The following is a 13,307-nucleotide window of genomic DNA, read 5'->3' on the forward strand; positions in this document are numbered from 1 at the left end:
CTAAGGCTCTATAGAGACGATAGCTGTGTTCAAAGCGCTTTTAGCGCTATAGCGCCATGAGCTCTAGGCTTTTTTTGCTGTTGAAAAAAGTTGAACTTTTTGGGGTTGAGCGCAGGCTGTAAAAGGCTGTTGTGATGACGACAATTGTCAGTTTTTGGCGAAACTGCAGAGACAGCGAAGGGTAGCATTAGCAAACGTTAGCTAGCTTATTTTAACTTGCTAGTTACACTAATCTACAGTCTGCAAAAACATGACACTTCTTGCTAACATAGGTATGAAACATCGGTAGCCTAGCCAGCTCTAAACTCCAGCTCCAGCTGTAAACTGGAGGTATTGGCTTGTTTTTCATCTGTAAGCTGTAAGCTTGGCGCTGTTCAGCTACATACAGCTCGCCGGTGGACACACACCCTTATCTTTCAAACGTTTGTTCTTTTACCATATAAGTATATTCCTCCAAACTTACAGTATGTAAATTCAAGCATTTGCTTGTTTCATATAAAAATAAATAGGTTTGCTTTGATTGTAAATTGCAGATGACTTGGTATAGTGGTACGTTTTGCTTGCTCTGTAACAGACTGTATTGATTTATGTTATGTTATGTTATGTTATTTTTATTTATAATGATAATAATAATTTATATTAATAATTTATGATCAGTAAGAGACGTTGTCATGCAACACATGCCCTTCTGTACTCATTGAATATCTACATTTGTGAATATCATATGTTGCTCAAGTCATAGTGATTTAAAATGACGTTTTAGGCAGTTATAAAGACATGCTGTGCAAATGAAGGGTGATTCAAGGACATAGTTCACAAGAATGTCATTTTGAGTGTATTATACTCAACTGAGACTGTGAGATTCGAGTCCTCTCGATTTGCCGTGAATTGTCTCTCAGACTCAGGCATTACCATGTATTGTACTTTGAACAACTCAACAGCTCACTGGGGTCATACTGCTGATGTTATAGCTCTTGTCATAAACTGTTTTTATAGGGCTGCTGCCCAAGTCATCATCAGGGAGGTATGAAACAAATTCAGAAATGTCGACGTTTGAACGCTACAAGACATTAAAAAGATCTCCCTAGAGCATCAGGACACATTGATTTAACGCCCCCTGGATGCTCAGCTGTGTGCGGCACTTCATTTCTGTTTTTCATGAGATTGCGATATGCCACTGTGCTTCAATCAGCACCTTAACACAGAGCCTCAGTAAACCACCCACACTGCACTCAATATTATTCACAGTCACATAGCCTCATAATAGGAAATAGGCCTCGCTTGAAACAAAATTGACTCCAATAAAAATGCCGCGCAGTCTGATAAAGACAGTGGGGAGCTGGATCTGGGGAAAGTTGAGTCATTGCCTCCATATGGTGGTTAGATGGGTTCTTGATTTAGCACGTCGCAGGGAGATTTGAACGGTGGCTTTTCCCCGCAAAGTGGTTGCGATAAAATTTGTCCAATTAAGAGTCTTGGGCCATGTTGCATACTAATGTGAGACTGTCCCACAAGACGCCTCCAACAGCTGTGATAGAAATCAGGCTCCAGGAAGATCAGGTAGAGGTAGTGCATTCAGTAAGACTATGTGGGACCAGGACCCCATACTACGAAGCTTATTCAACATATCCAGGATAACTTTTCGCTAGCTCGCTCGAGTAGTACAGGGCCCAGATGCAGGAAACTGGGCTCACTTTAGATAAATGTTCTGATTTTGAAATAATATAATCTATCATACACTGCGATAGTATACATATTTAAGAAGTTATATTTACTGGTATCTGAATGTTTCTACTCTTGAAAACTAATTGGCCTCTGATTAAGTATTCTGGTCAACAAAACTCAGTGTGAGTTGTATGTTTTGAAAAAGGAATAACAAGAAATCAAAGGAAACTCATTTTGGTATAATGTTCAAATTATCTCAATTAACCATTCTGAAACCAAAGCAACCTCTCTCTCTCTCTCTCTCTCTCTCTTTCTCTCTCTCTCTCTCTCTCTCTTTTTCTCTCTCTCTCTCTCTCTCTCTCTCTCTCTCTTTTCTCTCTCTCTCTCTCTCTCTCTCTTTTTCTCTCTTTCTCTCTCTCTCTCTCTCTCTCTCTCTCTCTCTCTCTCTCTCTTATTGCTACGTCCTGCAGGCCCAAGCTATTTTCTCTGACGAACGTTCCTTCGTTTCCTAGGTGATTCAGCACAGACCAAGAACCCATTACAGGAACAGTCCCGGAGTAAATCAGAAATCCCAGCCTCTTGCATTAATCACTAATTACAGGCTGCAAGTTGAAGGTTGGTCCCTTCCAAAGGGAAGTGCCCCATCGCAAGCCAGGGCCACTTCCTTTACTGATAAATCAGCCATAGAGTAAGTGGACCAAAGATTACTCCAAGCGCTTAACCTGTGCAAGGAACTGCCATGGCTGCTGCATGTAGCATTACCAACAGCCACGATCCAGCCCAACTGCCCACTACCTTCTTACAGCTCTTGCCAATATCTTCACATTTCAATCATCCTCAGAGATCACAGGCCGATCGAGTTTATCGCTCCAGGGCCCATCCCAGAACCATTAAGGTACAAGGGACTGTAATTGAATGTTTAGGGCGGGTGTTATTGAGCGAGATTGTGTCCGAATCCCCCCCACCCCCCCCTCGCCTTGTTGTCCTTACAAAGCCTGTCGAGATTTGAAGAGTGCATTCTGTTAACAGTGATGTTATCGCCATTTCTTTGCTAGCCGGTTGAGGGGGAGGAGGATCTTAATAGAGCTCACAGAGGAAGCCCACCCACACCACAGCCTGGAAGGAAGCCCCCCTACTCCGTCAGCAGTTTGCTCTCATGTTGGGCTCATTGTTTACATAAATATGAGGATTGGATGTTAACAGAGGGTGGACAGAAGTGTATGAGAATGCATGTGAGAGTTCATACAGTGAAAATCTATTTTATATGAAATGTCTGCTAGCTCTCTTTTTATAGCACTGAGTCTTTTGTTATGTTTTTGATCACACATAATGTACTAATGTTCACTCTTTGAGTCATTATGGGATGGCCAGTGGGGTGTCAGCGAGGGTAGGGGAGTGGGAGTGGGAGACTGGTCCGTCAGAACAGTTCTGGGGGGAGGGGGTTAACTGTCCAGGCAGAGGTGTGGGAGGTGTGTGTGTGTGTGTGTGTGTGTGTGTGTGTGTGTGTGTGTGTGTGTGTGTGTGTGTGTGTCTGTGTGTGTGTGTGTGTGTGGTGGTGAGTGGGTAATGGGTCGTGGGGGTGGGGGCGGGTGGTGGGGGAGACTGTGATGTTTGTACCACATTTGAAAGGTAATTTATCTTTGTAGACTATACATACTGTAATTGCATGATTGCTGTCATGTCTGTATTACCTCGGACGGAAACGTTCATCCTTTCCTGGGAGTTAATAGTTTCTCTGTGCTTTTTCAACCTTCAGGGTTCTTTTTCAATTTTCAAGATCAATGGTAATGACTGTTAACGTAGCGCGTCCTGTTTTTCATGTGCTAATGCCGCCGTCAGAAGACTGTGTTAATGCAGCTGTAAGAAGGCAGTTAAAAAGACACATAATGTCCTTTTAGAGTTGAGCGAAGGAAGAGACATATTGTATTAATTATTTGATTTGTTAATTAAGTTAAGTTAAGTTAACTGCTAATCTGCAAGGGGCATGTTAGAGTATATTAACAGTATTATTATTATCATTATTATGTCCTGTTGTGTATGAGATGTAATCTTGACTGCTAAGGCTAACGTACACCTTCAAGTACCTGTCGACAGGTGCGTCGGGGGAAAAGTCCATGACCTGTAATCTCAGAGAGGCTAGCTGCGGACAGTCATTGCTTGCAAAATTACTTTTATTATGAAAAGAGTTTTAGTGCCAAGACCTTCATCAGGTTATGGTCTTAACCCGATGAAAGTCTTAGGACCAAAACATTGTTCAAAATAAAAGTAATTTTGCAAGTAAGGACAGTGTGCGCGAATATCCTCTCTCTTTATGTGTGAGATGTAGAATTCCAACCAGGGACAAAGACTTAATCTTGTGGTTGCCCCACATTGATCAATCTACAGTAGGTCATATCACTTCCCAATTAGAGCATGTACAACACAAAAATATTGAACGGGAGAATCATCTTGGGTCAACAGACAGTAGCTAAATGGTCCACTGTAATCACTGTCTAATAATTGAAGCTCCTCTCCTGTTCTCTGGCTTTGCTGAGCCAACGCTATTTGCTGGACCTGGTCTTTCATTAGGTTTGCATTTCATGCCGACAAGAGCAGAACAAATTGAGTCACTGTTTCTTTCTACACAGTTGCGCATTACCCCGAGAGCAAAAATTACAAAGCAAGCTAACAGAAATCAGTTATTTAACTGGATGGTTGGGAAATAGCATTGTACTCTCCATTGTCTCCATTGAATAACTGAATACATATCGGATAATTTGACTCAACCCCTCCCATCCCCTCTATGTGGAGCTGGGGCAGATGGGGAGCACTTTCAGACACAGGTTCATCACACCCAGGTGCAAAACAAAGCGGTTCAGGCGTTCCTTTATACCAGCGGCCATCAGACTCAGGCAGATCCATCTATCTATCTATCTATCTATCTATCTATCTATCTATCTATCTATCTATCTATCTATCTATCTATCTATCTATCTATCTATCTATCTATCTATCTATCTATCTATCCATCTATCCATCTATCCATCTATCTATCTAAAACACCCACACTCCTTATAGGAAAGTGTATTTCAATACAATGTCCCTCATTCACCAATATCTTCCTAATTAAAATAAATAAATATGTTCTTAAAAAAAAGGTCCTAAGAAAAGTTTAAGTGGAATTCATGACGTGTTCTGAAACCACAGAATTCTCCAAGCCTGTGTTCTTATAATGATGAATTTCATTTACCTTGTAGGTTGAAAGCCTGTGCCTGTTGTCCCTAGCATAGCTAAACGGCCCGCCAATCTCCAGGAAAGGGTATGATGAGACCGCCGGGCCATGCGCATATAAATGAGTTGAACTGGTTAAACTCTCTCCTCAGTATAAATACCGCCCACGCCCGCCATCCAATAGCTGGCTAAAGTTTTGCTTGTATAAGGTTGTCATGTGCGTTCGGAAGTCAGAGGACCCGAGATCGAACCCAGTGTGGGTGAACGTGAACACACACACACACACACACACACACACACACACACACATGCATTTAGAGGTCGTTGGTGTGTCCTCTCCATTTCACCCATCCAAGCTGTCCTCCCAGTCTGGAGTGGCGGTCAGCCGGGGACCAAGTCCAAGTGCTTAGTCCAAGTGTTCAGTCCAAGTGCTTAGTCCAAGTGTTCAGTCCAAGTGTTCAGTCCAAGTGCTCAGTCCAAGTGTTCAGTGCAAGTGTTCAGTCCAAGTGCTCAGTCCAAGTGCTTAGTCCAAGTGCTTAGTCCAAGTGTTCAGTGCAAGTGTTCAGTGCAAGTGTTCAGTCCAAGTGCTCAGTCCAAGTGCTCAGTCCAAGTGCTTAGTCCAAGTGTTCAGTGCAAGTGTTCAGTCCAAGTGCTCAGTCCAAGTGCTTAGTCCAAGTGTTCAGTCCAAGTGTTCAGTCCAAGTGTTCAGTCCAAGTGCTCAGTCCAAGTGTTCAGGACTGGAGAGACATCCATTCCCTGCATGTTTTTATAATTGGGGATCTATGTAGAGGGAGAAAGGCTTACCCAGAGTTATCTGAGCTGATTAGCGTCATTACATAAATATCACTAGGATTATTTAGGACCTGAGATCTACTAGCTCTCTTGACTAAATGGCATGTCCGTAACACATGCAGTAGTCCTTAGAGATTCTTGGCTTGACAGACATGCGGGGCGGCTGTAGCTCAGTTGGTAGAGCGGGTCGTTCAGTGATCGAAGGGTCAGTGGTTCGAATCCCAGCTCCGACTGTCCACATGTCGAAGTGTCCTTGAGCAAGACACCTAACCCCAAATTGCTCCCAATGAGCAGGTTAGCACCTTGCATGGCAGCTGCTGTGAATGAGAGGCCATTGTAAAGCGCTTTGAGTGCTGCTAAGGTGGAAAAGCACTATATAAGTGCAGTCCATTTACCATTTACAGTAAATAGATTAGGCTACATTACATCTCTGTTTATTCAATGCATTTGCAAAACACATTTTCCATCCATTTTCATTAGCAAAAAAATGCTTTGTACCAGTATGTACTCATTATGCTTGTTCCGTGCATATTTAACCATAAAATAAATAATATTTGCAGTGAGATTGTGCCTGTGCAACAGAACAATGGATAATCAAGCCACTCTCTGTATTCTCTGTATTGGTTTTCAGTTTGATTTAATCATAAATGTAGGTAAACACACTTTAGGGCAATTATTCTGCTTGTCAGGCGATTACACATCATCCAATGAGGTTGATTATAAAAGAATAATTAATGTTAAGAGTATGCAGCATCCATTTCTGAAGAGCATCTGAATACAACCCCTCCCAACATATATATATCCATATATCCAACACAGGTGGCATGACTCCTGTGCTTAATAAGCAGGTGGTCTAATGTTTTGTTTTGTTTTTTTCTATTGGCAGAAGTGTACCAGCTTACCCTTCCTGATGACCGGAAATTGAGCATCACCACGGTAACGGTTGGCCAGAGCGCCGTCTTGACCTGTGACATCACCGGGGAGCAAAGACCACCTATCATATGGAAGCGCAACAATCAGGTCCTCAACTCCCTGGATCTGGAGGACATCAATGTAAGCCACGTGAATCACTCCTGAAATTCTCTCTCCTCCTCTGCTGTAAATGTCAAACCTCCCTTCTATTAAGGGTTGTCGGAGAAGCTTGCAAGGGTTATTTATCCCACTTAAGATAGAATATTTGCATTTTAGTTGTGTAGCAGACACTTTTATCAAAAGTGACTTACAGTTACGAGCTAATGTTGGGAGTTAAGTGCCTTGCTCAAGGGCTCAATGGTAGGCACTCACTCAGATTACCAACCAGGAAGTCCTTCCACCCTCAGACTAGACCAAGAAGGGAAAACTATGGGTTTGGAAACACGTTGTGGGCGGGGCGTTGTCCACAGCGGCAGGACGTCCTCATATGAGCGGTGTTTGTGAGAGACGATGCTGCACAGACGAAGAAAAACAGGAGGAAGGAAGAGGAGGCGGGAGGAGAAAAGGTTCTCAGCTTGTCTGTGTGTGCTCGTGTGTGCTTGTGCTTGGCTGGGTGTGTCCAAGTGTGTGTGTGTGTGTGTGTGTGTGTGTGTGTGTGTGTGATAGGACCTGACAACCCTTTCATCCTCTTCAAAGCCAAGACCTTCAGGTACAAACAAGAAGCAAGGAGGAGGAGGGAGTTGGGGGGGGGGCTGGCATCACCAGACCAATTTGAAAAGCCGGGCATCACCACACCAATTTGCAAATGCAAATGAGTCTGGAAACTCTTAGGTCATTTTCGACTTCCAAAGGTTTTATCGACGGGCCCAGACCAAGATGCCTCTGGATGCAATTGGATAGACTTACGACCAATCAGATAAATTAAATGCAGGTTTGTCATCGTATCATCGTAGCCATCGTATTAAAGCTGTCTCATAATAGATGAACGGTTGCAATTGGCTCACCACATTTCGCGTTTCCGGAAATCTGTCTGAATGGAAGGGCTTCCAGACTGATCCGTGGATGAGAAACATAATGTGAAGTCACGTGATCAGGATGGCGATGCCAGGTTATGGGGGGGGGGGGGGTGTCCTCATCAGAACTCTCTGTCAGGGCTGACCAAGCCCTACTGGGGACTCTGTGCATAATTGAGTCAACACTGTCTCAGTACATAAAGGACGTCCAACGAAGCCACTAATGTAACATTAAATGTTGATGACCCTCAAGGCTGGGCGCAGAGCCGCGCAGCTGTTCCCGACGCCATCGGCCAGGAATTCGACTCCCCTTTTCTGAGATGGTGGGGCATGATCCCCATTTACATAAAGATTAGCTTTTCTTTTTTGGCTCAGTCACACTCCCCAGTCACCTCAATGGTTTGTATGCAAAAGCCGAAACTCTGTCTCTTCTGGATTATCTACGATAAGCTATTAATAATGAAATAGTAAGTGGAGCACTGGTGAGCACTGTGAATGCCAGCCTGTCAAGTTGGAGTTGTTACAAAAGGGGACTTGACATAACAACTCTTGGAGAATGTAGTGCAAAGTTTGTTGGGTCAGGTTAAATTCTCTTTGATAAGCTTAGTGAGAGGTGGGTTCGTTCTTCTTTCCCTCCGTGTATCACGCAGGTAGAGTAGTTGAGGAACCCCATTGCTTGTTTCCTCTCTTGAATATATATTGCCTGAAGACATCCTGCAGTTTAGAGAGTTTGCACCGTAGGTGGTCGTCTTTGTTGCTTCCTCACACAGAATAATACTTCCTCAGTGAACTAAAGCAGAGTTGATATGCAGAAGGTGTTTGATATCACTTCTTGTCGACTTTTATCTAGCAGTCTTCAGATCATTTCCAAAAGGGATAACAACAATGAATTTTCCAGGCAAAGAGCAAATGAACAGGATCGTTCTGCTTGTAATGGTAAATGGTAAATTGACTGAACTTACAGTATATAGCGCTTTTATCCAAAGCGCTTTACAATGAAGGCTTTACAATTCTAAACCTGCCGACCCTACAATCATTGGACGACCCGCTCTACCGCCTAAGCTGCAATCTAACAATAAATAGTAAACATATCCTGAAAGAAGTGTGAAATGCATTACACACAAAACATCCGGTAGAATATATAGTATCAGTTAGAATAAATATGCTGGACTGGTTTATTGAAATATTATGTGGACTTTGAGCTTGGCATGGCTGACATTTCACATTCAAAGTGTGACTCGTGCATACAAATTGTGTAGCAGTCATATGGGTTATGTATTCTTCCCTGCTACCCCGTTAGATCTTTACTGTGATATCAGGATCTGTGCTTCTGTCAGCTTCAATTTCCCGGTGACATCTAACCGGAGAGAAATCTCACCTTCGGCTGAGGACATAATTAGCGCAGATGGCGTTCTGAATATCCAGTGCCACTAGCAAGTTGGTGCCACAGCAAGAGATGAAGGCTAACCGTCAGTCACTTGTGATCCATCGTAAACTGTGTGGAAGGCTAACGGGACGCAGCAAAACATGCTAATGGAACATCAGCAGAACCCAAACACCAGTTTACCCCAGAGTCTTTCGGCGTGCCGGTGCCGGTGCCGTTTTTCACGGCAAGCCAGTCGATTTACTGGTACAGTATCTGCAGCTGGTGTCCACACAGCCACTGAGGATTGCCATGTACCCGTTTTCCAAAGGTTTCAGGAGCGTTAATGTTCGCAGGTCTCATCTGCCAACTCTAATTGAGAGTTATATCTTTGTGAATAAGCGAAGGGTTTATAGAGCTTAAGATAATGCAAGGCAAGGCAAAGCAATGCCTTTTGGCATTAAAATGCGATGGCATAATCACGTTTTTCTTTCGCGTTTCGGGGGTAACATAGGACCAGGGGAACATAGGACCCTTTTTCGGGGGGAACATAGGACCCGGGGAGCATAGAACCTGGGGAACATAGGACCCGGGGAACATAGAACCCTTGGGAACATAGGACCCGGGGAACATAGGACACAGGGAATATAGGGATGACCCCGAATCACAACCCCTCTCCTCTTAAATAAATAAAGCAAACATTTAAATGTCAGTGCTCTTCTTTCTTATCTTTAGAGTCACTATATTCTGTATGTTTTTCTGTATACAGTTTATCCTTAGCCTCAGGGTTTTCTCGACAGTCTAATATGTCAAACTATCGGATGTGTGGTGATATATGGATAACACTTGCTTTGTATTTCACCTGCTATTTCATGTGTGACCTTTAACCTTAACAAAAACCCAGCATTTCAATAACCATGGATTTCAATTGTGTTCTTTTCCTGAACAGATTCCATCACAGGTAGGCTTATCAGAACAGACACCACTACATACTAGTCTTGTTCACCGCATAATCCTTCATGAAGAGCCCTCAAAGCTAATGACATCGTACCTTATCGTAGTGTATACAGGAGCTCTTAACCAAACGGACAAATACCACTCCAGGGGAAGTTTAACCGTCCAATAAGGTTGCTCTGTTGGGAAGCTTTTCAGAGGTCAACCAGGTGGGTGTGGTTAAACGGGCAGCTGTCTCGTCCTGTGAGGGTGGCCTACAGCACAGCATATGTGCTCCACTAGCATCCTTCTTCTGCTCCTCAGTCCCGCCTCCTCCTTCCTGGCTGCTGGATGGAGATGGGAGGTTGTGTTGGGGGGGGGCGGTGGGGGGGGGGGGGGGTCAACAGCCTCCAGTGGCACTCGTTCCACCCTCTGAGTTTCATTTCTCCCACCATTCATTTTTTCATTTAAAAAGGTGACACAGAATGCTCCCAGCCGAGGGGGGCCAGAGCGCGCCATCAATTTGCCCCGTATTGCAAAGGTCTGCCGCTCCTGCGGGGCCCGAGCCGCTAGCCTCGGCTGGGCTGTATATCACAGCGCTGGAGAGGCAGCCTCTCAGCACGGCGGGGAGGCTGTGGAGCTCTTACAGCTGTCTGTAGGCAGGCGGACGGGAGGACAGACTGTATACAGCGTTCACACCTGGACAATCAGCCAATCGGGATCGGCCCTTGGATTTTCCTCAAAGGAAGCAGCCTTATCAAATTAGAATTAGAGACGATTTAATCAAATGGGAAATTACTTCTTGGAGAAACAGCAAATTGCTTCCTGTGAGTGTACATGTATGGCTGGCCTCTAATGAGGAGGACGATTTAAAGGAGTAGTAAAGAGAAAATGCATGTTTAGCCCTGTTTTAGGGTTACTTGTGATCATATACGATGGTTCAGATCAAAATGTTGACAAAGCTAGCATTTTCGAGAAAGTTGATAATTGCTCTACCACCGTTTTGGTCATACAATGGATGTGGGTGGGCATCTTGAAAAATCATTCAAAAACATGTTAAACCCTCGATTTTCCCTTTACTATTCCTTTAAGCTTGTACCAGACAGTCTCACTCAGTTCTCACTTTCATTAGCTTTTGGAGCTCTTATCAATGTTACTGCTACACCTTATTATTATTATTATTATTATTATTTAGATATCTTTTTTTTTTTTTTTTTTCTCAGCACCTTGATGTGTTCACCAGCTTGATCATAACATATTTTCTTATTTGTTTGCTCCCCGTGACTCGTGACCTCACCCCCATGGACAGGCTTGTGCCTGTGCTGCTTTTATAGGTTCAGAATTACTGTGTGATATATTTTTGTGGCACGCATGCTTACAAAGGCTAACATCTCTCATTCTGTCCTCAACACGGCATTTGAGAGAATCACTGTGAAAAGCAGCGATATTCATTTGCATGCCGTTTACTAATGGATTAGCTGTCCCCTACCTGTGTTGTGAATGTCGAACATACTGAAAAAATTGCAGCAATATAGTACCTTCCATCCCAGTTAGCTCTTGTAAATGTGTATGTTTTTCACTATCTACTTCTGTCTGTCCGGTACATTAGACACTGTGGTTAGGGCTAGAGGAATGCTTTATGCTTGATTGAGACTGAGGCACATTGGCCCATGCTGTTATAAAAAAAAAGTCTGAACACAGTTTTCTCATGCCACAGCCCTATCGCATGATCACATTCACATCTCTGTCATTTACTGTCATGCTGATCAAGGCCTTTGAAGTTAAAACATAGAACTCCCTCGAGTCACTGTCATTGTGACGAAGCCCATTCCTCTGTCTGCAGGATTATGGGGACGATGGCTCTTTGTACATCACCAAGGTGACCACCACCCACATGGGGAACTACAGCTGCCATGCCGACGGGTATGAGCAGCTCTGGCAGACGCACGCGCTCCAGGTGAACGGTAAGCACAGTGGCCCCTCAGCACGACCAGCACGGGCGCTACCTCACTTCCTGTTGACATAGTGTCACCGCCAAGCTGCGTTAAATCACACCTGAGGGGCACGCCCGGCTCCTCTGACACCACAGTCAGTACAAGGAGAGGTGTTCACATGGGAAGGACAGGACAGATTTTCAGGATTGTTTTGACAGATGGTTCCGTCAGTGTGATCAACACTAGTTTCTTTCTTTGAAGATGATATAATAAATATGACAGGAGTATCCCGATAGCTCTGTTTTAAAATCTTATCAGGTTTTATTGCAAATACTTTATGAGATTCTCTGAATTGTTTACAGTAGAAAAATCTAGTTATAATTGTAAAGAGCTATAATTGGAAGAAAATATGTTTGATAACAGTGGTTGAACTTTTTACTTTTCTATTTAAAATGAATGTCATTAAAACACATCTCTAGTCAGTGGTGATGTCTCACTTCAATTAGTTGCATCACTCGGACGGAGGACATGTTATAAATGACCATACTGTACAGTAGATACAAGGGTTTGTGCTCTGCAGCCATTGGGGCATCTTACTGTAATCAAGGCTTCCCGGTGCCCTTTCACTCAAATGTTCAATATGCCATGAAGACGAGAGAACAAAGATGAATGGTCATGGCATCATTTTTAACTTAAAAATGCAAGTAAGCAGTAAGCAGTAAGTCCAGTCGAAAATATTATTGTATGCGTACCGCTCCTTTGATATCACTGTGATTCATCAAAATGCAGACTCTTAGCGGTTCTTGAGTGATCACATAGGCAGGCGTGACCTTATTTTGTGTCACATTCACTCATTATTTTGGGAGGATATTCCATAAGGAAGCAATGACAGTTCAAATCACATTTTGGCATGTTGTTGCCATGACAGAAAACATTCAATTTCTCCATGTGTATTGGTATAAACCAAACTGACGTTCCTAGTGTGAGATCTCAATAACATTTGGGCGGCAGCAGAGCTCTGGGTCATTCTCTCTCCCCTTTGGTCTTCCCCGGGTGGCCCGAAGCTGGCTGGGAGAACAGCAGTGGTGAAAGAGTAATCACATCTCAGATGTCTGGGTCAGAGAGGAGCTTTCATCATGGCGGGCGGGTGGGGGGGGGGGGGGCGCTGTGAAGGGCTTCCCACAAAGGACTTGGCTGGAGTGCTTGAGATGCTACACAGAGAGAAGGGCTGAGAACTCAGAGGGGTAACAAGTTCAATTCAGTTGAAAAGTCGAGACAAGCCAGGCTGCGTAGTAGGGAATCACCACTAGCACTGCCATAAGGTGGGCCCCTGCTGAACGGCTGTGTGTGTGTGTGTGTGTGTGTGTGTGTGTGTGTGTGTGTGTGTGTGTGTGTGTGTGTGTGTGTGTGTGTGTGTGTGTGTGTGTGAGGCTGACTGTGTGATTGACGGTAGGCTGTGGAGCATTATGATGGAGCTGTCAACTC

General features: G+C 44.0%; 1 protein-coding gene across 1 annotated transcript in view; it reads left to right on the top strand.

Moving 5' to 3' along the window:
* Positions 1 to 13,307, top strand: part of fstl5 (follistatin-like 5) — a gene marked incomplete at both ends in the record, with an annotated part of 71,035 nt that overhangs the window by 35,849 nt on the left and 21,879 nt on the right. The window contains 2 exons of the mRNA XM_084459551.1: positions 6,554 to 6,720; positions 11,732 to 11,852. Coding sequence (XP_084315677.1) covers positions 6,554 to 6,720; positions 11,732 to 11,852 — 288 coding nt within the window. The remainder of the gene's footprint in view (positions 1 to 6,553; positions 6,721 to 11,731; positions 11,853 to 13,307) is intronic.

This window comes from Borostomias antarcticus, assembly GCF_949987555.1.
Source record: "Borostomias antarcticus genome assembly, chromosome: 28".
Taxonomy (NCBI): domain Eukaryota; kingdom Metazoa; phylum Chordata; class Actinopteri; order Stomiiformes; family Stomiidae; genus Borostomias; species Borostomias antarcticus.